Here is a 26,319-nt window from a genome sequence, read left to right as displayed (position 1 = left end):
TTGATTGCATCTCCATTCGCTGCAACAATTTTGTATGTAATTTACATGTAATAAATAGTGGGGCTTTATGTAAACAGTCTGATTATGAAGGTAAGTGGGAGTTCATATAACTGGGGGTCTTTTGGATGTTGTTTTGATGAAACTGTAAAAGTGTTATGTGTGTGACTTGGCATTTTTGACTATTCCTCATGAATAAAATGTAAATAAACTAAAGTTTGTGCATAAAGCCCACCCTTTTCCCCATGCTTCCCTGCTTTGTTTTAATGTGGACAGGAAGAGGTTTCCCACACTGCCTGCCAGAGATCAGCATCTGCACTCAGATTCCTAAAAACTTCAAGTACCTTCAAGTTTGCACTATTTTGAAGAGCATGCGCATTACCTGAACGTTATGTAATTCATACAGGACAGTCAGAAGCGACAGCACTGAGCAGGATATTGATTTGTAACAAAGCATAAATAATTACAAAAAAATAATTTTGAGTGATTCTGATTATATTTGACTGTTTTTGCCCTGACACAAACAATACTTAACAGATTAGATACATTTCTCTAAACGTTTTACATTTTTTTCAGGAATGCAGCACCACAAAATTTCCACCATATTGTTTTCAGATAACTTAAAAATGAACAATTAAATCTTCATTTAGGTGAGTTAAACCATTTTGGGAAATGTAATGTTCATCCACTGATACCTAAAATGAAAGTTAATTAAAATGTAACAAAAAGATATAGGTGGCAATGGTATTTCAAACATTCATAATTTACCGATTCAGGGGGGCGGGTCCCATATTCTTTATACACGTTTATAGGCTAGTTTTTCATTAAAATGTTTTAAACCTGAATATGCTGTAAAAAAGCTTTGCAATTGGAATTAGTTCTTCACCCTTGCTACTTTAATTCAAATTCAGGAACTGATTTGAACATTAAGATCATTAGAATTCAGTTCCGAATTGCCCATATTCCTGAAAAGCTGTAGATTTACTATTTAAGTATGGAAAAAATCCGATCTTTAACAGTAGTTTGGCGATTTGTTGTTGAGCTGACCAAGGTACTTTACCTTTGAGAGAAAGTTACCCAGTATGGCAAAATACCCCAGAAAGGGGGCGCGTTTCCTGTTTGCGGGCTGATTTCCTGAGACTGAGGTGACAAACAACATTTGATCTTTTTATTCTGCAGTCGAATACCTGGGTGTGGTTTTAAGGATCATCTCACAATCCCATGTGGTATCATAACTGAAAGAGTTCATTCAATAGCGACATAAAATCTTTCTGCACGTCCGCAGCGCTTTGTTTGGTCAGTGAGTTTCCGCCTGTGGAAGCAACAGCAGCAGCAGTATGGGTGAGTGTCTTCTAGTGCACTTTTAAACCTAGCTACCATTGTGGCTCAGACTTTATTTTAAGCTTTCGACATTTCTATCTGAAGTACGCAGCGGCTTCAGTCTGGAATAAAGAATTGCTTCACTACAAATTCTTTACATTTAGGCATAATCGTGTTATTTGTAGGCCTACCTGTCAAAGTCATTAAGGTAGAATTCGTGCAATGTTGTGGATTCGGGATGCATTAAATTTTGATTTTAACGCGTTAACTGAGGCATGTAAAAAAAATTAAATTCCTAATGTAATTACAAATTTGTATCATTTGGTTGAAAACAATTCTTTGCTTAAGTTCTAGAATATATTAATCTAGTGCAATACAGAAATAATTATGTTAATAACATAAGTTTAAAATTTTTTTTTGATTATATACTTTTTATTTGGACATGGTTGGTCAGTTTATGGGTTGACCTGCACGTAACCCATAAACACATGTCTAGCTATCAGGGGAAGGATGTTGAACAATCCTTGGCAAGACACAGTGTCCTCTCCTACACTGTGATATTGCCCATCTGTTGTAGTTGGTTTGTGTGCTTGTATGTGTATTGTTTTCAAACATTTACAGGGCAGTAAAAAGTGTTATCTAGTAGTATCCAGTAGTTCACTTGGCGATTCATCATTCATGCCTTTTAAGAATGAACACAGGAGTTTAGGACTCACACTTATATGATGGTGCACTATGTATGTAGGTCAAGAGATCATCAAACCCTCTACACTTAAATAATGAGCAATTATTAATGCTTTAATAATTGCTCAAACTGAGTGTAACTCACATATTAATATTTGAGATGTGACGTATGCTCTTTCTCTGCTTGCAGCTTCAACCTGTTCAGGATGTGGACCAGGATATAAAACCCCTTTAGACGCCATGAAAGGTGAGCTGGTAGTTTATATTAACATATGAGTTGGTAATACATAGTTGCAACTTGCAAGGTAGGCCTACTACAATGTAGCAGTGACCTTTGCACTGGAGACTCGCTGTCACTGTCTGAGAGCTCTATTATCACTGCATAACCTCTATTACTGCAGCTCCTTCTCCCCACCACCAGAGGTCCTCCTCACTTGTAAATTGGCATTGTTCTGAATTTTTTGGTTTGCCTACTGTTTTACTGCTTCAGTGTCCCAATCCCAATGCGTAGTGAACCAGTGCCTAAACTAGTGTACATCATATACTTATTCACAATCTAGGGAGCTGATTGAGATGCATTTCCTATCTCTTTTGAATTTGCTTCTGAATTTGCTTACTTAACAAAAAAAAAAAAAAAAAATAATAATAATATATTTTTAAAATTATACAGTCTGAATTTGCTTACTTAAAAAAAAAAAAAAAAAAAATAATAATAATATATTTTTAAAATTATACAGTTGAATAAACATTCACTTTTTTTATTTTTTAATAAATTTGATAAATTTGTTAATTTTAATTTGTGTATTTAAGCATGTAAAACACTTAACGGCAGAATCTTTATTTTTAGTGCACTACTGTTGTGGAGACAAATGGTACACCCTTTATGGAATTTATTGATAAATTATAAGACACAAAGATCAGTCTGCATTTAGACTCTAAACTTAAATTCTTCCTACAGGGCCTCGAGAAGAGATTGTCTACCTACCATGTATTTACCGCAACACAGACATTCAGAAACCTGACTATCTTGCAACTGTTGATGTCAATCCACAATCTCCCAATTTTTGCAAGGTAAAAGCAAATATGATTTATATTTTGGATTCAAATGTGGCATCAACACGTTTCCTTTTAATATTTCTAGTATAACACCTACTTTAGTAGCATTTCTTTTGTAATGTAGGTGATTCACAGGCTGCCCATGCCTAATCTAAAGGATGAGCTACACCATTCTGGTTGGAATGCTTGTAGCAGTTGTTATGATGATCCCTCCAAAAGACGCAATCGTCTCATTCTGCCTTCCCTGATCTCCTCCCGTATCTACGTCGTTGATGTAGGGACGGATCCACGGGCCCCACGGCTTCATAAGGTTCATTTAAGTAAACACTCAGTTATATACTGTAAGAGCTGTCTGTGTAGGAATACCCTTATTGTGATGGTGTTAACTTTGTGGATGAACATCTGGGTTAGTAATCTGAGGACGTTTAAGAAGTAGATTATTTTTTTTATTTTAACTGCATGCTATAGTACTTGATACTTCATGTTTGGTCAATTCAGGCAAGCAAATAGGCAAGAAAAGACATTTGACCAATGGAGGTCACAGTCTTAAAGATGAACCACTTGGCTGAAAATCAAACAACATATTTTGATGTTTTCATATCTTCTTGATCTATAATACAAGTCTAAAGCAATATTTTTGGTTAAAATACATGCCCTATATATTAAGAATTAGTTTCCATGACTTATCAATTAGTTCCCTTGTTTTATTTAAACTGTGGCCACAAATTAAGAATTTGTTCTCTCATTTTAGTAAATCATGGCAGTGAATTAAGAATTAATTCCCTTGTTTTAGTAAATCATGGCCACATTATACTAATACGTTCCCTGATTTTGTAAATCGTGGCTATGTAGTAGTACTAATTCATACCCTCGAATAAAAGAACAAATTCTTAATTCGTGGCCATGATAAATTTATTTTGGTCATGTGTGGAACTCCATAGTTTACCCCCAGTATTTGTTTCAATTTCTGTAAAAAAAACAAAACAAAAAAAAACAGAGAACCTTTAAAAGCCCGGAAGCATGACATCAAGTCCTTTTACTCGTATTAATTGATTTTGTTGAACATCTACGACATAATGCTTAACATCAAGTGTGACCGCCCCTTAATACATGACTGTTGACTTTAAGAATGTTTTGTTCTTGCCAAGACCATGAATTCTTTCCATCTCTCTCCTCCTCCAGATAGTCGAGCCCATAGATCTGTTCTGGAAATGTGGCCTTGCCAACCCCCACACTTCTCACTGCTTAGGCAGTGGCCAAATCATGATCAGTACCATGGGTGATCCCTCTGGCAATGGCAAGGGTAAGATGCTGTGTTCACCTCTGTTTATTTTCAATACACATTTTAGGCTTACCCTTTTATTTATGGCCCCCAGTTTTTAAGCAATACATGCTTTTAGATTCAGATTTTTCATGTTACAGAAAGGAGACTGGGCAGCAGAGAAAGTCATCCATATTCCAAGCAAAAAAGTGGAAGGTTGGGCTCTTCTTGAAATGCCAGGTGAATGCTTTTAGAAATGTAACAGTATTTTTTTATTTATTTAAGTTTTACTTTTTATGTAGTTTTTTTTAAATTATTTTAACTCAGGGAATGAACAAACAATAAGTATTATATGTACAATGTAATTTCCAAACCATAAAGAGAAAAAAAAAAGTACTATAGTATAGAACAATTTTGACATTAGTAACCCCCTAAATACAACGATCCCCTTAGCAAAGGACCCCCTCTCTAAAACATAAAAGTTGCTGTATATTTTTTTACATACTGTTAGTGTTATATATATAAACTTTAAAAAAAACTAGGGCTGTCAATAGAATAAAAGAGTTATGAATAATGATTATTTTTAACTTTAAGTTTATTTCTGACTAGTTTTGAAAAGAATGAAACTAATATGAAATGTAATAAATGTTTAGAAAATACTGTGTTAAACTTTTGATATATACAGCCCTAAAAATACATTTAGTAATTTTTTGGGGGGTTTTTCTCAATTTTTTCTCTCTCTCATATTTTCCCTGAGCCCCAATTCAACAATCTACTTTAATGGCAAAAAGTCAAAAAAAAAAAAAAGAGTCTGAATTAATAATAATTTGTCTTATTTCTAAATATTGTTTGTGTAATGTAATGTATATTTTTCCCCCTTTAATTTTTTTTCCTGTACTCCAGTTTAACCCCCCCCCCCAAACATAAAAAAATTAGACACTCATTTACTCGTGTATTTTTTGCCATAGGTCTCATTACGGATATCTTGATCTCACTGGATGATCGCTTCCTGTACTTCAGTAACTGGCTGCATGGAGACATTCGACAGTATGACATCACTGACCTCCTCCAGTTTAACCCCCCCCCCCCCAAACATAAAAAAATTAGACACTCATTTACTCGTGTATTTTTTGCCATAGGTCTCATTACGGATATCTTGATCTCACTGGATGATCGCTTCCTGTACTTCAGTAACTGGCTGCATGGAGACATTCGACAGTATGACATCACTGACAGGAGGAATCCACGCATGGTTGGTCAGGTAAGACAGCTTGGATTAGCAGGATCAAGACTCCTTTGTCTACATTTCTAAAATAATGTCAAAGACAAATAAAGTGTCAAGATAGTAGAACTTGTATTTAATTTCATGAAATGCATTTTTAAGGTCTTCCTTGCAGGCAGCATTTTAAAAGATGGACCAGTGAAAGTATTGGAGGACAAAGAACTGGATAGCCAGCCTGCCCCACGGATACTAAAGGTACCTTTTTTTTTTTCTTTCCAAGTATGCTTCCTGTGAGCTCTGTGTACACATTTGAGTTAGCCATTATGTGGAGGAAAACAGCCTAAAGCTGTTGGTAACTAACTAATTGACAGATGACCCAGCTTATTGTACTATAAATCATTAGGTCATGCAGACCTAAACAGAGCAATTAGAGCACATCATTTGTTGGAGGTTAACACGTTCCTTTCCTCATCAGGGAAAACGTGTGCAGGGAGGCCCTCAGATGCTCCAGCTGAGCTTGGATGGAAAACGTCTGTACGTCACCACCTCTTTATACAGTGCCTGGGACAAGCAGTTCTACCCTGACCTCGTCAAGTGAGACAAAAGATCTTTATTTGTAATTTTACTTGAGTATTGTATGTAAATCAATCAAAGATTAAGAAATTAGGCTGTTTAAATGGTTTCAGAAGTAACCTCTGGTTTGTTTATTATGCTGGAACATGTGTCTTATTTCTCTTGAGGGAGGGGTCGGTCATGATGCAGATTGACGTGGACACAGATAAAGGTGGCCTGAAGCTCAACGAGAATTTCCTTGTGGATTTCGGAGCAGAACCAGATGGTCCTGCACTTGCCCATGAGCTCAGATATCCTGGTGGAGACTGCACTTCTGATATCTGGTTATGAAATTGGGGCCAAACCATTATGTTCCAAGGAGCAGAATTATTATTCCCATTTTCTCAGTGGAGATATCATCAATATCATGATCACGTTTAATCTATGTATGGACCAAATCCTTAAACTTATTATGTGTCAATTAGCAATTACAAGAGTGAACTATGCTGTAAATCACATCTTAACTACAAAAACTAATTTTCATTGTCTTTATATGCTTTCTACATTTTTTGAAATAAATATTTTGCATCCCAGTGAATTCAAAGGTATTCTCATTTGTTGTTGTAAGCGCTTTCCAAATCATTAGAATTGCAAAGTAGATTTTAAACACGTTGTGCAAGCGCACAGAGCGAGTGCACACAATCAGCATCACTATACGTGCACACATTTTAAAATATTGTATTAGGAATACATTCTACAACAAAGCAATCGTTGTATTTCGAGTGTCAGTGCTTAAGAAACCCTCAAAGAACAAAATGGACATGTGAGTGTAATAACGGGAGTGAATATTTTTACATGTTATTTTTAAGGCATGCTTTTCTTATCAAGATGCAGAAAAAGAGAAATGCAATTTTGTTTAACAACAAACACAAGGAATTACAGCACTACTTAGGTTAGTTTTGTTTATTGTCATTGTAGTGCACAAGTATAAAAAGTTATCTTTCCGAGTCTGAAGACGGGGACAAATATTACTTAAAATTAAAGTATTATTAAAAAGTGTTTTTTTTCCCCCCACAATGTTCTGTAATAATAAATACAGTACAACTATAAATAGGAGGAATATGTAAAATGGTTAGTAAAAACTAATATGCATCAAATATCAAATTAAATGTCATCTATTGACTCAACCAGATTATACACACACGCATACATTTTATAAAAATAACAATAGTTGTAAAAAGTGGAGTATAAAAATATTAGCAATTGTTATTATACTAATATTTCTTTATATAATTGAGAGGCAAACGACTAGCTTCAGTTTATTTGAGTTTACAACAGCTAATGTTTTTAACCCTTTTAAAAATGTGTAAACATACTATAAAAGGACAGCAAGCATGTAAAATGTTATCACCCTCTTTAGCTGTGTCTCAAAGCCTAGTGGGCTTCCTGCTTAGACAGCATTTGTTGGCATTGCCTAAATGCCCAAGAATGTTGTCTTGGTAGGCAGCTCTCTGTGTTTTGAGGCACAGGCTGTATGTGTTGTATGCTGGAATCAGGCAGTTGATGTGGGCAGCCCCGGCGTGTCATCTCTCCACTCGTTTAATTCTTAGCGAACCACACCGGTTATTCAGCGACAGGAGAGCCGCAGATCCCAAATGGGGCAGTTAAAATACAGATAAACCGATCATTTAAGCCTTCACCGGGTTTATTTTGAGGTAAGTCATATGTTTTTATGTTTCCTTGGGTCGGTTCAAAAGTAGAAGAACGTTCTAAAGTAACGTTAGAGACGTTGCGTTAGCTGCTTGGCTAAGTGTAGCATCCTTTCAGGCCTTCAAAACAGTTGAACATTTAATAATAACTAGTGTTAATTAAATTATGTTGTTGTTCAGCACACATACTATTATACTGTTTTGAAGGAAAAAATCTCTTTGAGCCCTACAAGAGAGAAAAGTAGTCGACGTGTCTCTTAAAGGTCTTCAGCTAAACACGCTCAGATGCTAACTTGAGTGCAAAAGTCATCTGACTGATTGACTTTTTAAACGTCTGAAATAGGACAAAACAATTAATGTTTTGATTAAGCAGATCAGAGTATAAATATGGGTGTCATTACGAGCTTGATGTGCTTGTGCTCTCAGTTGTCTGTAGACTTAAAACTAACGTACGTAACATAAAAAGAAATAACATTGACAGTGTGTTTTTATGGCAAGTTGATTAACTAGTTAATCGTTGTTGTTTTAGTTAATCTAGATCATTATGTCCTGATCGAACCAGTTGATGCATCACATCAATCCAAATTATAGCTACCGATTGTCTTTACACACTTGGCTTTAAGTTTGTTGATTTTATTTCAGTGTGTTTGATATCAAGATTATTGGATTTCATGGTTTATTTATACTGTGACAGTCTTGTAATCTAGTTACTCAAGGGTTTCATCAAATAGTTAGATAATAATGGTTTTGGATTGTGGAAAGTGTTGTGGGTGTTGGCAGAAGGGGACTCTTGAGATTGATCGTTCATGATCTACATGTTTTGTGTTCTTCTAGATCTCTCACATTTCAGGGCAAAGGCTGATTGAATTTACTCTTTCCATTGCAATCAGAGAAGTTCAGTGAAACATTTTGATACCGAACAATAGAAGTAGGCCTGTGCTTGTGGTTTGATTTGGTGAATCAGTGTTGCAACTCTTACTGTTATCAGTTGAGGCTTGTTGTAGAGCAGTGTTTTTCAGTTTCGCAGGATTTAACATGGAGAAAGAGCTGGCAAGCTAGAACAACATACAAACTGTCTGTTTAGAGTAATCCATCCACCAGAGATGGAGTCAGCATGTGATATGTGAGAGGAGAGGCGAGCTGGCATCTTCCTCAAGGCTGACTCAGTCGCCACCATTTGACATGTGCTTTAATCGCATCGCTTTCAGAATCAGTTTTGATTTCATCTGGTACAGTTTCTGTTCCTGTTCTTAAATATCAGTGGTCTAAGAACAAACAATTTTGCTCAAGCTGATTTGTCTTTCATTTAGCTAAACTAATCATTGTAACTTGTCTGACTTTCCATTGTCAACTTGAGGACTGTTAACTGTTTTTAACTGTTAACAACATGAAAGTAGAACCACGGGTACTTCTGGAGGTGACTATATGGTGAACTGCCTCTTTCTGACAGCCTGATCTGTTTTAAGCACAATGGGGTTTTATAATGTAGCAGCTTTGTGGAATCTGAGACTGATGCCTTGCTTTATCTGATATTGGCCTGCTGGTAATGGTGAGGTAATCTGCTGGAGGCGGATTATGGTGCTGTCCTGCGTAGCTGTGGATCAGTGGGACGTCGTGACCCTGGGGAAGTGGCGCTTAGTAAAGCCTGTTCCTCTGGGTTATTGTGAATTTTATATTTGAATGGCTGTTTACAATGTGTGCGGTCACATGTTGGGCAAAACTTCAGTTTTAGTAACAGTTCATTGTTTTTGTTCTCTGATTTCTCAGATGTTTAGGCCTGTATGTAAGTTGATATTTTAAAGGCAAAATGAAATCGAACTGACCCTATTTACTGTCTTAAATGTTTGTTTGCTTTCACCAGCATGTACAACACCATTCAAAAGTTGGGGATTGCTTAGATTATTTTAATGTTTTTTAAAGAAGTATCTCATGCTCACCAAGCATGATTTTTTTAAAACAAAAATACAGGAAAACATTCATATTGTGAAATATTATTACAATGATTTCAAAGTGTAATACATTTTAAAGTGCCATTTATTTCTGTGATGGCAAAGCAGAATTTTCAGAAGCCATTACTCTGGTCTTCAGTGTCACATGATCCTTCAGAAAATAAAATCCTTCTAATATGCTGATTGCCACTCAATATACATTTCTTATTATCATAATGATGAAAAAGCATATGTGCTGCTTAATATGATTCTTTGATGAACAGAAAGTTCAAAAGAAAAGGATTTATTTTGAAGTAGAAATCTTTTGTAACATTATAAATGTCTTTACTGTCACTTTTGATTCATTTAATGCGACCTTGCTGAATAACAGTATTCATTTCTTTCAAAAAAATTATTATTGACCCTAGACTTTTAAATTGTAGTGTAGGTCATTTATCTGCCACTGAAAAGTCCCAACCCAAATTTTTCCTGCTTAACAGTCTATTTCACTCATCAGTTTCACATTACAGCATTTTAAATGCATTGTAATTGCCATCCTGTTGTCATTACTAAAGCTTGCTTGCTGATAGTGTGTTTTGTTGTCTCTCTGTGTTTAGCAGTGGCCTGAGAGTGTGTGGCCATGGGGGACACAGAGCTGGAGCTCTCCCCCGCTCAGCTCGAGGAGCTACAGAAGAGCCCATCCGCTTCCTCCACCTCCACCACCTCCTCGCTGTCCCTGCCCTCATCTCCTTCCTCTGGCCCTCGTCCCCTCACCAGCTCCAGCCCGAGCACCAGTGAAGGCCTGCCCACCTCCAGCCCCCCTCTAGATGTCATATCCGAGGGAGTGGGCGAACTCAGCCTAGTCATCGATACCGAGGTGGCTAAGAAAGCCTGCCAGGAAGTTCTTCAAAAGGTGAAGTTCCTGAAGGCCGATGGAGAAGTATCTTCAGCCAGCTCAGAGCCAGTTTTAGTGAACGGTACAGCACACCCCCTGTCCACAGATGGAGGAAAACCTCCCAAGATCAGCGAGGAGGAAGCAGAGCCTGTGAAGAACGTGCGGCGCCGTCAAAAGAACAACTCGTCCAAGCAGTCCTGGCTCCTGCGGCTCTTTGAGTCCAAGCTGTTTGACATCTCCATGGGCATCTCCTATCTTTACAATTCTAAGGAGCCCGGTGTGCAAGCCTACATCGGCAATCGACTCTTTAGCTTCCGGAACGAAGAAGTGGACTTCTACTTGCCCCAGTTGCTCAATATGTACATCCACATGGACGAGGATGTGGGCGATGCCATCAAGCCCTACGTGGTGCACCGCTGCCGGCAAAGCATCAATTTCTCCCTGCAGTGCGCCTGGCTGCTGGGGGCCTACTCTTCTGACATGCACATCTCCACGCAGCGCCACTCCCGTGGCACCAAACTGCGTAAACTCATCCTGTCAGACGAGCTCAAGCCCTCCAGCCAGCGCATCCGCAGGGAGGTGCCGCAGCCTCCCCCTTCCTGCCCCCCACCCCTCCATCACGGTCAGGGCATGAGTGAACACAGCCTCTCGCCCTCCAAACGCACCCACCAACGCTCCAAATCCGACGCCACCATCAGCATCAGCCTCAGCAGCAACCTAAAGAGAACCGCCAGCAACCCCAAAGTAGAGACCAGCCAGGATGAGGTGAGACACCCGTTACGTCACATGCTTGCTTACCTATTTAGTTATATGTGAGCTGCTTTTAGATGATCCGTCTCTGGCCATCGCTTCCACCTCCCACAGATGTTGTTTCTCAGCTGTTTCATGCAAATGCAGAAGGCAAACAACTCAGATTTGTGTGGTTTCTATGGCTGCACCGGAAAAGGCGTGTCAATGTTCCACTTGATGAGGTGCTGACACTCAGACAAGCTCTGTAAAAGAAATATTCATGTAGTTACTTTAATGGCAGATGGATGAGCAATGTGAACTTCCTTCCTAGGCAGCATCCTAACTGAAATGGAACCTAAAAAGTGACTGATTTTCATAGGTAACAACTACAAAATATAGTGCTACGTAAAAAGCATAGAAGAGTCGACTTACAAATGATTCTGATATACTTTTATGTTAGCATGCAATTAATATTGACATCTAATAAGCATCATTAGAAATGTTGACATGAAATTAAATGCATGTGTTTCTATTTTCTAAATGCAGGTTATTGATCTCATTGTGAGCGATTCATCCATGCATATGTTTTGAAAGTTGCTTTGACCTCATAATTTTTAATTAGAAGGACATAACTCACTTTTCCATTGAAACAACAGATTTCTTTATGGTGATGTTTGCAGGACTTCTCCAATAATTTAGTCCACCTAACCCTGCCACTTTTTTTACAATCGACTGCAAGCTCACATAAAGATCTGCCTTCATCCGATCAACAACCGACGAATAGAACCAAGTTCCAACCCTATATTTTTTCTTTTTCTTTTTCCACAATCCGTTTCATTCATATGTAAGTCACAATATGGAAGAAAAGATCTGTCACTGTTTCCATTTCATCAAGACTTTAAAATGCTGTCTAGATGGGTAGTTCACTAGGTTTTGAAACAGAGGTGTCATCTTTTAGTGTGTTTGAGTTGGTCTGCCACGTGGCACCTATAAATGTACATTTTCAGCTCTAATCACAGTGAAGGCTGAAGCCTGCTGGGGGATTAATAGATTTTTGTTTTTGCTCTCAGAAAATAATTAACTACCACTGCTCACGGATTCCCAGAAGAATGATGACAGCTCTGCAGCTCTTCTGTTAAGACAGCCCCTCTCTCTTTGTGTTCATTTGCACAGTCATGATGATAGTCCTCAGGGCTAAATGTCATGCCATTAACAAATCACCTCTCATGCTGCTAATAAGTGGCATGTAGCGATTCAGTTCCAGGATTAGATCCGAGGTCAGTGTGACAGACAGATCAGATCCTGTTTGTACCACATGAATCAGATTATTCTTTTATCACAGGAGATTCCAGGTAACCGTCAGGCTGACATTAAAGAGGTAGTTCACCCAAAAATTCTGTCATTAATTACTCCTTCATGTAGTTCCAAACCCGTAAGACCAAAAGGGTCAGAAAGCTCTCGAATTTTATCAAAAATATCTTTATTTGTGTTCTGAAGATGAACAAAGGTCTTATTGGTTTGGAATGACATGAGGGTGAGTAATTAATGACAGGATTTTCATTAATTGACCAAATGAGCAAATATCTGCTATACACACTATTAGGGGTGTGCGATATATGTCGTCTGCGATAATATCGTAATTGTTGTTTTAACGATGTGCGATTTGACATTATCGAGTATTTTGCAAAAACCATTCAAAACATCCCTACAGAGCGCACGCGTACATTACATGAAGTCTAGACTAGTGCGTGTGCGCATTTAGTGTTTTTTCTTTCACTGCATGATTCAGTCTATTAAAATGCATTTAGAATGATCACAAATTCAAGACATGATGGCAGAAAATTTATATATTTATACCACTTCATATAGTTATTCAATTTCACACGAAGAGTGCCGTTTTTCTCCAAAAATTACCATGATTACAAATGTGATATTGAATTCAATAAACAATAAGTTAATTAAGAGACTTACGTTTTAGACACCATATTGCTTGTTTTTGCTCTATTTCGCCAACAAAAATCATTCCGAATACAGCCACAGCGCTGGTTTGTGTCTCTGAGCAATATGACGGTGTTTCGTTCTTGAATGAATCAACCATTTAAATGATTCGGTTCAATCGCAATGACTCGCTTATTAACAGCGATTTGCTCCCACCTGCTGGCGGTTTTAATTTCAAATTTCACATCGATAAAATCCCATAAAATATCGAGATATAATTTTTTGTCAATATCGCACACCCCTACACACTATATACATACACCATTCAGAAGTTAGCTTTGTTTTGAATGGTAAGATTTTTGTAAAATGTTTTTGAAAAAAGTATCTTATGCTCACCAAGGCTGCATTTGTTTGAACAAAAGTATTACAATTTACTATAACAGTTTTTTTTGTAATATTATTTTGCAGTGTAATTTATTCCTCTGATGGCCAAATTGAATTTTTAGCAGACATTCCAGTCTTCAGTGTCACACGATCCTTCAAAAATCATTCTAATAGGCTGAGTTGCTGCTCAAGAAACATTTTCTATTATTATTTTATTATTATTATCTATTATTATTATTATTATTGTCTATCGATGTTAAAGCTCTACTTAATATTTCTGTGGAAACTGTGATGCATTTTTTTCAGTATTCTTTTTTTTCAGGAATAGAAATATAAAAGTACCATATTTATTTATAAAAGAAGACGATATAAATGTCTTTACTTGTCATTTTGATCAATTTAATGCACGCTTTCTGAATAAAAGTTTTAATTTAATTAAAAAAATAATAATTACACTGACCCCAAACAGTAGTGTATTGGTCACTAGTATTAGTATAGTATATGGTTTTTACTCTGTAACAATGAATAAATTAGGTTTTCAAACATGAAGATCAGTTTGAACTTCAGATTGTTCATTTATCTTTGTTCCCCTTAATAGCAGGCTAATCGGTGTGGTCAAGTGGAGTGGAGAGTAGTTCCAATTTAGCAATATACCATAATACACTCTGTATTTATTTTCTGATAAGACTTTATGGTTTGTAATCAAAAGTCATGACAGTTTTACGTAAATATGTCGATAAGGATATTCATTCATTTATGGGTGTCACTGTGGTTTTTACAGATGTGTGTCCTTAGCTTGTCTTAGCCAACCATAAACCCAATTGGCAAAATTGGTATTAAAATAAAACTGACTGTTTAATTAATTGGTCTGGCCAATATATGTCAATGTATAATTTATAGTAAGCTTACAGTTTATGTAATAGCTTTTCACCAGCCTGGATGTTAGTATAGACCATATTGACATGGCCATTACCTTTTGTGTGTCCCGAGTAGTGTATCAGTGAAACTGTAGGGCAGAACGTTATGTAATAACCTACCATGGATCAAGTTCTATTCTGATAAGTAACTTTAGAGCTCCCTTCCGAATTTCTTCATTTTAACCTCGTCACACAGCACACACCCTCTGTTCTGACTTTCAAGCATGTGTACATGATTACTCGCCTTCCTCTTTTATCTTCCTGCATAGTTTCTTCCCTTCCTTCTTCCTCCGAACATGATCTTGGTGCAGCATGTGCTGCTATGGCAACAGCGATGTCGCCATTCGCATGGCAGTGAGCCACTCCACTGGTATATGGAGTAAAGATCAGCTATTATGAAATGCGTTGCTCCACAACTCCTCCACACTGTTTACATACTTCAGCGAACTTCTTTTGAGAGCTGAAGTTGTTAACGTAGGAATGCCACTTTGTGGTTTCATCTCCACCTTGTGAAGTGCAGTGTAGGTGTCTAATGTGAATTGCGTTAAGCCTGAACCAACATTAGTCAGTATAGATTTGCTCAAAGGCTAGATGGCTTTTCTTTGAGGAACAGCTGTATGATGTAAATGAAAATCCAGAAATGTTATATTGGACACGAATGTGCCTTTTAAAAAGAAAAAAATACAGCATTTCTTGGTCGTTTGAGCATTGTGTCATGCTTATTTTTCTATTGGTGGAACGGGTGCAGAGCCTTATCTTATATCCCACACAAACTGCACTGATAAGTTAACCGATCCACTGTGATTTATTTGCGTATTTAAGCTGTAGTTTTTCAACCTAATCATGTAAACATTTCAGTCTGCTGGATTTTCTTTGTCCAAACAGTGAAGATTTATTTTAGAAAGATAAAACAAGGCTTATCATCGCCCTCTTTTTTTGAAACCCTGTCAGGATAGAGGTTTGCCATGAGAGAAAGTCCACTATGTGTTATCATGTGGAATTTGGACCCCTGTTTGGTTATGAGGACTGATGACTCTTTCTCCCCCATCATGCCAATTCAACCAGAGCATAAATCTGGGTTACAGTGAAGCATTTACAATGGAAATGGATGGGGGAAATTTTTCGATCATATTAAAATACTCATTGTTTCAATAATATAGCTGCAAGATGTAAATAATGTGTGTTTTAACATGATTTTAGTGCGAATAAAATACTAAATAACACTAACTTTTTTGTGTCCATTTTTATCTATATATATATAAATGTAACGTCTAAACCCCTAAAATGACCATAAAAATGATGACAACTTTACAGCTCAGTAAAACCGTTTTAACATAATAATTAATAGGGCTGGGTAAAAAATATCGATATCTTGATATTAATCGACTCTCATTTTTACCGAACGATATCGATTCTTAAATGTCCTTGAGAAAATTTGGCATGTACTGTACCTGATATATATCAAAAATAATCGATATTGAATCGGTAATCGAATCGCATCGCAAGCTTGTGAATAAGAATCGAATCGAATCATGAAATTTGTGTCAAAACCCAGCCCTAATAATTAATGTAAGTGATTTATAAAAATATCACATTTCTGCTTTTTATTCATCAAAAACTGACCCATTATAAGTTATGGTAACCTTGATTCTTGCTTTAAAAAGAAGAAAAAGAAAACAAGGGATAAGTCAATTATTTTTAGTGGTAATCAGCATTATTTTTTATTTTGTTTTACATTTTCTGAGTGGTGCCAAGAGTTGCCTCCACAGGACACATGACCACATCTTCTAAACAAGACTGAATTGTAAAGTGACTGTTTGCTGGATGAGGTACAAGTAAACATGACAGCTGTTGATACTCCCTGAAAATTGGAGCAAGACCGCTGTTTGACACTCCCTGAGAACTGAGACACGACAGCTGTTACACGGCCCTGGAGAACAGAGTTTGGTCCATGCAAGTTAAATGCAAAGTATGTTTATTAGTGGCCAATGCAGGGTTGTAATTATGAGTGCCGATCCATTGAGTTTCAGGTGGGTGGCAAGCAGCTTAGGTGGCCAATGATAATACGCTGTGGGGGAAGAAGCCTGGCAGATCTGGCTTGGATGCTCTGGTATCTTTTTCCAGATTGCAGAAGTTAAGGGTAGAGTCGTACTTTTCTCAGTTGCAGGATGTTAAGATGTTAATTTTTGTGATTTAGGGGCTAGTCAGGCTCCATTGCTCACTGTGCTTACACTTTATTTCATGCAGCCAGCTGGGTTGTGTGGATTTGTTTGTTTGCATAACCAACTAGTGCATCATAGACCAGGGCTCAACAATCAGGATGTTTCCATAGTTCATAGTTTTGGCCCTTGCAGAAACAATTGTATTTTATTTATTTTTTTTAGTATTACATTTTTTTTTTGTGCCATTTTATAGGTGAAATCTTTGTAATATACACTACCGTTCAAACATTTTGGCTAAGTACGATTTTTTGAAAACTCTTTAGTATAGGGACCAATTCTCATTATTAACTTGTTAGTTATTAGCATGCCTATTATCAACATATTGGCTGTTTATTAGTACTTATAAAGCACATATTCTGCATGACCATATTCTACATCCTTAATTTTACACAATACCTAAACTTAACTACCTTACTAACTATTAATAAGCAGCAATTTAGGAGTTTGTTGAGGAGTTTGTTGGCAAAAGTCATAGTTAATGGTTTGTTAATAGCGAGAAGTAGACCACAAAATAAAGTGACTGATTTTTTATTTTTTATTTTCATTTTTTGCTCAGCAGGGACACATTAGATTGATCAAAAATGAGAGAAAAATCATTGTACATTGTTACAAAAGATTTATATTTGAAATACATGCTGTCCTTTAGATCCACAAAAATATTAGGCAGCACATCTGTTTTTAACAAGAAATGTTACTTGAGCACCCAATCAGCATATTTGAATGATTTCTGAAGCATCATGTGACACTGAAGACTGGCTGCTGAAAATTCTGCTTTGCCATCACAGGAATAAATAATATATATTTAAATAGAGCACAGATATTTAAAATTGTAATAATATTTTGAATTTGTACTGCTTTACTGTATTTTGATGTTTTTATATATATTATAGTAAATATATTATTAATACATGCTATTATTTCTTGAATATTTGAATCCTATTTGGTATTGTTCTTGTCAACACTACTTAACCATGGTAAAACCACTGTAATGCAGACTTTTGCAGCTTACTGCTTTAGTATCTGGCAGGAAGTAATCCATTTTATGTTCGTGGCCTCTTCGTTCTTGCCGAGTGTTAGTGAGCAGGAACACACAGTGTGTGTGTCATGTGAGTAAAAGCATGATTAATTCATGCAGTCTGGAGGTTAATGCAATAATGAATAGTGCCGTTAGCATAATCTGTGTATCTGTGTCTCATGTCCACACACTCCAGCCTACCACTCATCTTTGCAGTAATATAGCCTATATGTATGTTATAATAATAATAGTATAGTAGTACTATTATTATTTGGATAATTAACAGTAGGATAGTAGTTGTTGAAATAAGTTTTCATGCTTAGCACTGTCTTAACCAAACTTGGCGTAATATATCAACAAGCAATTAAAACTCAGTTTCATGTTCTAGTCCTAACCAGCCGTAACTAGTGACAGTTATTTCTGTGGCATTACCACACCCAATGTGAAAACTCATTGGTTGAAAGTTCTGAGTCTCGTTACAGTACATTAAACATTAAATATCTTCTGATTTGCTGATCAGCAGGTTTTTTTGTATAGTACCATAATCGGTATGATCAAGGATCTTTGGGAGTGTGCGTTTGGCAATCCACCACGATGGCTAATGTGTAAATGTCATTTTCTGATAAGGGTTTATGGTTGGGTTTATAAATCATAGCCATTTTATTTTAATATGTAGATGATAAAAGTAATCCAGCCGTGAGGCGCGGCCTTGCCGGAGGAGTGTGTGTAGATGCGTGTGTCTCGTGTAATCCCTCATCTTGTCCTCGCCACCATCACGGTGCTTTACATGGGTTTGATCAGAGCGACTCTCAGAGATTAGGCCCAGTCACCATCAGCAGCCAGAGATAAACATGACACAGTCATTTTTTCAGGCCTGTGGAGTCACGGCCAGGCCCTGCTGCTCAAACAGATGGGACGAGTGTAACCTTGAGATGTGTTTTTGTCTTGTTCTGACCCCCCTCCACCCTCCCTTGCTCTTGCACTTTTCCCAGGAACTGAGCTCCAGCTCCGACAGTCTCGAGCTAGAGGCTGGTACAGTAAGTCTCTCACATCTAATAACGCTCCTCTGTGCGTAGTGGGATGATGGCTGTGTCTGTTTGCAGGCGGGGTTGACTCCACAGATTCCTTCAAATGTGTGCCTTCAAGATTTGCAATCATGTTATCAAATGTCACAAATTGGGGATAGTATTGGCATTTTGACATGAAAAGGTACAAATAGGTTGTGAAATTCTTAATCTCAATGTTCAATCTTATGTTCAATGTTCAATGTTCTTAATCTCTTTTTTTCAATAATGTTTGTCAACCTCTGGAGACAAAACTAGATGTAAGATGTTATTTAAATTGTTATAATTGATTTTCTATTTATTGTACTGTTTGCAGTGATTTTTATTATAATTTTTTTTGAATTCTAATTGTTTTTGCAACCCTTTTTGATGTCTGAATACAGTTTAAAACCCCAGTTTTATTATTATTATTATTTTTTTTTTTTTTTTGAGAAAAAGATTTAATAATTTTTAACCATAACGTTCAGGAACAGGGTTGAATGATAGTCATCACTACATTCATTGCAGTCATCACTACAATTTAATAATAATAAAAAAAGCTACATTTAGTCTTATATTATATGTAGCATATCTTATAGTTCTCCAGAGGATGTAGGATTTGGGCCTTTACTTCTTAAAGTAATGAGACCCCAGTTTGTACCTTATTTGTGAAAAATGTCTATTGTATGTTGCATATTCATGTGAAGACGATTCTTCATCCGTGAACTGATGGCATGCTTGCAAACACTTGTTCTTTGTGTGGTTGTTCTTTTCAGTTTTAGCTGTAATAATTATTTGGATGTGACATTTTCCTCTCATTCTCTTATTTAATCAATCAATGTCTAAGTGTAAGAGTTTTTGACTTTAATAATGTTAATAAAGATGGGACAGTTAGATTTGTTTTGGGTTCTGTGATCAAGACCTTTGGTTTCTTACAGAGAGTTTGTAAACCTTGGCAAAGGAGAATTCTCTGGAAATTGTTTTAATTTGGTGGAATTAGTTCTTTCCGTTGGTGTTTTGGGTGTTCTTTTGCATATTTGCAAAGGATTAAGTGGTATTCTTAGTTCTTTGGAAAAAATAAAGTCATTTTATGTCATGTTTCTGTAACCCCTTGTACATGGATTACAGATATCCATGTATCATTTGACATCTATGAACCATAGGTCGCACATGTGGAGGAGTTTGATGAGTCTTTCTCCACATTTTCCTGTCCTTGGATGACCTCATGTATTTGTGTTAATACTTTTTCCTCATTTCAGGTGATGCTATTCATTCATGACTCACTTGCTCGACCCTGTGGTCAGCTGTTGCTAAAACACTCTCTCTCACCATTTCTGATTTGTTTTTACGGCCATGCTTCACTTTGAGTTTAGAATGCTGTGCCGATCATGCATGCTGATTTTTAGCAGTTTTGAGCACTGCTCCACATATTCCTGTGCTGAATAATTAAACAGTCATGTGCAATAACTCATCCATAGAAAATTCAGTGACTGGTTTAGTTTGGATGTACGGTCGGCTCCAAAATGTTAGGCTTTGGTACGATACCAGCTCTGATACTCCGGTATCGATACTAAATCAGACTGCCATTTAGCTGGGATAGGAGTGTTTTAACATTGGAAAAAATGACACATCGCCTTTAAAGGCATAGTTCACCCAAAAAGGAAAACTCTTTCATTAATTACTCACCCTCATGTCGTTCCAAACCTGTAAGGCCTTCGTTCATCTTCGGAACACAAATTAAGATATTTTTGATGAATTCCGAGAGCTCTCAGACCCTCCATAGACAGCAAGGATCCTTACACGATCAAGGTCCAGAAACGTAGTAAGGACATCGTTAAAATAATCCATGTGACATCAGTGGTTCAACCGTAATTTTACGAAGCTATATTGTTTACGCTTTGATCTGAACGTAAACAATGTATCCGCGTACGGTTTACGTATGTGATACTCTCCAAAATGGCGCTATAGGGTGACGTGGAGGAGACGAATTGTTGAATAAAGTCGTTATTTTTGTTTTCTTTGCGTACAAAAAGTATTCTCGTAGCTTCGTAAAATTATGGTTGAACCACTGATGTCACGTGGATTATTTTAACGATGTCCTTGCTTTCTGAGCCTTGATTGTGTTAGGATCTTTGCTGTCTATGGGAGGGTCAGAGAGCTCTCAGAATTCATCAAAATATCTTAATTTGTGTTCCTAAGATGAACGAAGGTATTCAAGTGGTTCAACCTTGATTTTATGAAGCTACGAGAATACTTTTTGTGCAACAATTTCTTTTCTTCCATGCATGCGCTGTGGTACTCTCATGAACGCGTGTCGAAGACTGACACGGAAGAGAAGAAATTGTTGAATAAAGTCATTATTTTTGCACAAAAAGTATTCTCGTTGTGTCATAAAATTATGGTTGAACCACTGATGTCACATGGATTATTTTAACAATGTCCTTAAAACCTTTCTGGGCCTTGAACGTAGTAGTTGCATTGCTGTCTATACAGAGTCAGAAAGCTCTCAGATTTAATTAAAAAAAGATCTTAATTTGTGTTACGAAGATGAATGAAAGTCTTACGGGTTGGGAACAACATGAGGCTAAGAAATGAATGACAATTTTCATTTTTGGGTGAACTATCCCTTTAACTTTGCTTTTATGCTTCACGTCACACCGCCTGAATATCTGAATTGTGCTGAATATCAGCACATTGTTATCAGGTAACAAAATTTGTGAAATATTGGTATCGTACCATTTTTAAATCAGTGGTACTTTTTTAAATTAATTTTTTGTATTTTTTATATCATGCAACCCTTTTTGTTAGAATAATTCCTCTGCAAATTTCCAAATCTGTTTGCATAGGTTTCATTTTGTGTGTTAAAATGACTTTTCTCTCTTTTCCCATCATCTTTAATTTCCTCTTTCAATCTTCATTCGCTCTCAGCCTGTGCGTCTGACTCCTCAGAGGGAGTTCATTAAGTCTCTCATGGGGATCGGGAAGAGACTGGCCACTCTGCCCACTAAAGAACAGAAGACCCAGAGGCTCATCTCAGAGCTGTCCCTACTCAACCACAAGCTGCCTGCCCGGGTCTGGCTGCCCACAGCTGCCTTTGACCATCATGTGGTGCGTGTACCCCACACGCAGGCCGTTGTGCTCAACTCGAAGGATAAGGTAAGGTTGTGCTGAGATAAGAATTTAAACTTTTGAAGTTTAAAAATGATTGTTTCTTTGTTCTACTGGGCTTTGAAAGACTCCTTCTTTCCTAATTTCATGTCTAAAGATTGTTAAACTGTGCTTTTTCAGGCACCTTACTTAATCTACGTAGAAGTTCTGGAATGTGAGAACTTTGAAACGTCAAGTGTGCCTGTGAGAATCCCAGAAACACAGATCCGCAGCACGCGATCCGTAGAGAATCTTCCCAATTGTGGCATTTCACCTGACCAGCGTGCAAGCAGCTTCTCCACAGTTCCCAATTACGACAACGATGATGAGGCGTGGTCTGTAGATGACATCGGAGAGCTGCAAGTGGAGGTACTCACACAGAGTGACTATAAGGGCAACATCTACAAATTTGCTGTTGTTTGAGAACTGACCTTTATTTTTTTTGGTCCTTAAGCTTCCAGAGATCCACACCAACAGTTGTGACAACATTTCCCAGTTCTCAGTAGATAGCATCACCAGCCAGGAGAGCAAGGAACCTATTTTTATTGCAGCTGGAGATATCAGGTACACCTGGAGATAATGCATCAATACTTCCAAACAGTGAGAAATACAATACTAATTTTATTTAACTGGAATGTTTTTGTTATCTCAGACGACGCCTATCTGAGCAACTTGCCCACACCCCTACCACATTTAAGAGGGACCCAGAGGATCCCTCAGCTGTAGCCTTAAAGGAACCGTGGCAGGAGAAAGTGAGGTATGTGTATGACATTCTCCACCAAGGATGGTTGGTTCATTGGTTTGTTGAGTCTGATTTAATCATTCCTGTGTCGTTGAATAGACGGATCAGGGAAGGCTCCCCCTATGGCCACCTGCCCAACTGGCGTCTACTGTCTGTTATTGTGAAATGTGGCGATGACCTGAGACAGGAGCTTCTTGCCTATCAAGTGCTGAAACAACTGCAGGTTGCACTCTTCATATTTTGTCTTTCAAAATGGGGTTAAATCTAGGGATGCATAATATATCAGTACCAAAGTGGATATTGGCCAGTATTGTATATTTCATTGTGCTTGCTCATTTCCCCTATTTTGTACATGATTTAATTTTTCACACTGTTCATTATAATGTTATGATGCCAAAAACACTTGTAGACTTTATAGTGATTAATTTTAGGTTTTGATTTGTAATTTATTTATCAGCTTTGTAAAAATGTAGCAGTTTAGCGTTATTTTAATGTTGGTTCATCCCTAGTTGTATCACATCGTCATTTTTAATCTATATTAACTTACAGGATATTATGTTTTAAAAATATTAATGTACATTACCGTTGAAAAGTTTGGGGTCGGTAAGATTTTTAAAATGTTTTTGAAAGAAGTTTCTTATGCTCAAAGAGGCTACATTTATTGCAGCAGCCATTCCTCCAGTCTTCAGTGTCAAGTGATCCTTCAGAAATCATTGTCATATGCTGATTTGGTTGTCAAGAAGCATTTCTTATTATTATCAATGTTGAAAACAGTTTTGTTGCTTAATATAATTGTGGAAACTGCTATTTTCTTTTCAGGATTCTTAGTTGATTAGAAAGTTCAAAATAACAGCATTTATTTGGAATAGAAATCTTTATAAATTAATGTCTTTACTGTAACTCACTTTTAATCAGTGCATCCTTGCTGAATAAAGTTATTATATATAAATCTTATTGACCCCAAACTTTTGAACAGTAGTTTACAAAGTGTTTATTGAAGTGAGGTCTGCCTAGGCATTGTTGCAAATACTGGATCTTCTCACCATCCTTGTTGTCTTCTAGATTATCTGGGAGCAAGAACGGGTTCCCTTGTGGATCAAGCCCTACAAGATCCTGGTAATCTCCTCAGACAGTGGCATGATTGAGCCAGTGGTCAATGCTGTGTCCATTCACCAGGTGAAGAAACAGAGTCAGCTTTCATTGCTCGACTACTTTCGACAAGAGCATGGGAACTACAATACAGAGGAATTCCTTACCGCTCAGCGCAACTTTGTTCAGAGCTGCGCTGGCTACTGTCTCATCTGCTATCTGCTGCAGGTCAAGGACAGGTGAGAGAGACAATGCTTGAATCATGTCGGAAAATAGATCATTTGGATAAGTTGTAACCACCCTTTTGTCGTCTTGTTTTTTAGGCACAATGGAAATATCCTGCTAGACTCTGAGGGCCACATCATTCACATCGACTTTGGCTTCATCCTTTCCAGCTCTCCACGTAACCTGGGCTTCGAGACATCTGCCTTCAAACTAACCAGTGAATTTGTCGATGTAAGCACTGCTATGTTTATATTGGATGAAGTCGTCATCGAATGTGGAGAAGGATTTAAAAAGATTGATCAGCTTCTCAGTTAAAATCTATGCATCTCTTTTAGGTAATGGGAGGACTTGATGGAGACATGTTCAATTATTATAAGATGCTTATGCTCCAAGGCCTCATCGCTGCTCGCAAGCACATGGAGAAGGTCGTCCAGATCGTAGAAATCATGCAGCAAGGTATTGTTCATCTGAAGCTTCAGGGGGTGGAGCATCTTTGTCTTTCTATATTTATTTGAGGACGTTATATCGTTCAATTTTTCTTATAAAGCGGTTTATATGTTCTGCAGGTTCTCAGCTTCCCTGCTTCCACGGCTCCAGCACCATCCGTAACCTGAAGGAGCGTTTCCACATGAACCTGACGGAGGAGCAGCTGCAGGTGTTGGTGGAGCAGATGGTGGACGGCTCCATGCGTTCCATCACTACCAAGCTGTACGACGGCTTTCAGTATCTCACCAACGGCATCATGTGAGCGGTGGCCGGGGTGCACACGGACTACAGTGCAAAAACTGGAAAAAAGGCTGCACCACTTTGAAAACCACTCCTAACGCCCGTTTCCCATAACCACCCATCAAGACTGATTATCTTTAAAGATGGATTTTTTGTGTTCTTTTTTTGTTTTTACCCTGACTGAAGAGGTCTTGAGCTGTGAAGTAACTGCTTGTCGTCTTTTTTTTTAACAGCTTTTCCTTTCGTTAAAACCCTCACTTTTTTGTCACGTCATCTTACAAAACTTTGGATGCCCAGAGTTGAATTGTATCCTGCTTTCCAGTGCCTCATTTAAACACTACGCTGCTCTGTGACTTACCTGTGTACTGACTGACTTCAACACCCCATATTATCATCATCAGCTTTTTTTGTTGCTATGCCACTAATGATACATACTTTGGATGAATAACATTCAGAATTTCAACACACACTCACACAGTGGGGCGGAAAACAGGAGATGCTGTATCAAAGCCTGTAAATTGCATTGTGAAATGAGGGAATCGGGTGGTAAACATTGCTGTATTGTTCAGCTTTGTGAAGTCAGTGTTACATGAACTGTTTAAAAGAGATATTCAGCTCAGTGCCGCACAAGTCAGAGACCATTAAGCCATGAAACGTTTGCTTAAAGTGCTCTCATTTGACCCCGTGAGAAGCGCTTGAGCCATAATAGGGTTAATGAAGCTTTTTAATTCAATATGGATGTGTTAAATGTCAAAACACCAAAGACACAGACCAGTGACTAATCATATGAGAGTTTTAACCTTGAATTGATAAAGACGACGACGTAAAATAATTAGGACTTAATTAAAATAACCTGGTTTGTTTTCTAGATCAAAATAAATGTATAAAGAAACTATTTTGAGTTTCCAAAGGTCTGGACTGGAATATGGTGGACTGAGAGATATGAACACTATTTATTGCCCTTTTACAGATATTTCATATGCTTACATGACACTTATGAAATGACACTTTCTCAACATTCTCTGTGGATTTCATTTCATTTTGTTGTTTTGTTTGGCACACGTTATAATCCAAGTTGTGCTAGTTTGTACAGCTAACCTGAATTTATAATGTGCATTCTTACAGCTGATCTCAATCTGAGGTGGGCAGCCATGTTTAAATGTGTGACTGAGCCACTTACGTTGTTTTTTTGTTTTTTAAACAGAGAGGAGTTGTTCAGAATCTGTTGCACAGGAGAAATGGAAAGGGCTATGAAAAAGCGAGAGAAATCAACACATTCTTTCTTTGTTTTTATTTCCTACACATGTACAGGTGTAAAATTCCCTGCCTAAAATTTCTAGTTTTTTAAATTATTTTTCTTTATTTTCATAGAAATTGGGCGTGTGTTGAGCCTCGTCTTATTTTCCTGTGACATCAGAGCTTCTCTTAATAGTTTTAATTCATTCTCTTAGCGGGAGCCACAATTTCCTTTAATTTGTTTGCCTGTTCGAGGGCAGTTTAGACCAGTGGTTCCCAACC

The 26,319-nt window shown here is 37.4% G+C and overlaps 2 protein-coding genes across 6 annotated transcripts; both read left to right on the top strand.

The window, feature by feature from the left end:
• The first annotated feature begins 1,082 nt into the window (after positions 1 to 1,082).
• Positions 1,083 to 6,680, top strand: LOC107681423 (selenium-binding protein 1-like). Its single transcript, XM_016477721.1, has 9 exons — positions 1,083 to 1,338; positions 2,192 to 2,248; positions 2,960 to 3,072; positions 3,182 to 3,367; positions 4,240 to 4,360; positions 5,287 to 5,579; positions 5,703 to 5,795; positions 6,016 to 6,134; positions 6,281 to 6,680. Exons 1-9 carry the CDS (start codon positions 1,335 to 1,337, stop codon positions 6,441 to 6,443), a joined length of 1,149 nt encoding a protein of 382 aa, XP_016333207.1. The 5' UTR covers positions 1,083 to 1,334; the 3' UTR covers positions 6,444 to 6,680.
• Positions 6,681 to 7,601: 921 nt separating this feature from the next.
• Positions 7,602 to 25,884, top strand: pi4kb (phosphatidylinositol 4-kinase, catalytic, beta). 5 transcript variants are annotated; one of them, XM_016477728.1, is made up of 12 exons: positions 7,602 to 7,807; positions 10,350 to 11,389; positions 18,822 to 18,866; positions 21,801 to 22,028; positions 22,161 to 22,388; positions 22,474 to 22,583; positions 22,672 to 22,776; positions 22,861 to 22,984; positions 23,824 to 24,089; positions 24,174 to 24,306; positions 24,411 to 24,531; positions 24,642 to 25,884. In XM_016477728.1, the coding sequence occupies exons 2-12, from the start codon at positions 10,370 to 10,372 to the stop codon at positions 24,821 to 24,823; spliced, it is 2,562 nt and encodes an 853-aa protein (XP_016333214.1). In that variant the 5' UTR covers positions 7,602 to 7,807; positions 10,350 to 10,369; the 3' UTR covers positions 24,824 to 25,884. The 5 variants fall into 5 exon arrangements, with proteins under 5 accessions (XP_016333214.1, XP_016333211.1, XP_016333217.1 ...); XM_016477725.1 differs by having other exon boundaries at positions 7,603 to 7,807; positions 10,347 to 11,389; XM_016477730.1 differs by lacking the exon at positions 7,602 to 7,807 and adding an exon at positions 10,033 to 10,043.
• Positions 25,885 to 26,319: the final 435 nt, after the last annotated feature.

This window comes from Sinocyclocheilus anshuiensis, unplaced genomic scaffold (genome assembly GCF_001515605.1).
Source record: "Sinocyclocheilus anshuiensis isolate Anshui unplaced genomic scaffold, SAMN03320099.WGS_v1.1 scaffold2066, whole genome shotgun sequence".
Taxonomy (NCBI): Eukaryota; Metazoa; Chordata; class Actinopteri; order Cypriniformes; family Cyprinidae; genus Sinocyclocheilus; species Sinocyclocheilus anshuiensis.
The sequence above is the reverse complement of the archived record's forward strand: the minus strand, read 5'-3'. Positions and strand labels throughout refer to the sequence as shown.

Excerpts from the sequence above, each read along its gene's own strand:
- LOC107681423 (XM_016477721.1), top strand. Across the intron at positions 5,580-5,702 it reads ATCCACGCATGGTTGGTCAG|GTCTTCCTTGCAGGCAGCAT; the intron begins GTAAGACAGCTT and ends TGCATTTTTAAG. Across the intron at positions 6,135-6,280 it reads TTCTACCCTGACCTCGTCAA|GGAGGGGTCGGTCATGATGC; the intron begins GTGAGACAAAAG and ends ATTTCTCTTGAG.
- pi4kb (XM_016477728.1), top strand. The coding sequence starts at position 10,370 with ATGGGGGACACAGAGCTGGAGCTCTCCCCCGCTCAGCTCGAGGAGCTA. Across the intron at positions 18,867-21,800 it reads TCGAGCTAGAGGCTGGTACA|CCTGTGCGTCTGACTCCTCA; the intron begins GTAAGTCTCTCA and ends ATTCGCTCTCAG. Across the intron at positions 24,532-24,641 it reads CGTAGAAATCATGCAGCAAG|GTTCTCAGCTTCCCTGCTTC; the intron begins GTATTGTTCATC and ends TATGTTCTGCAG.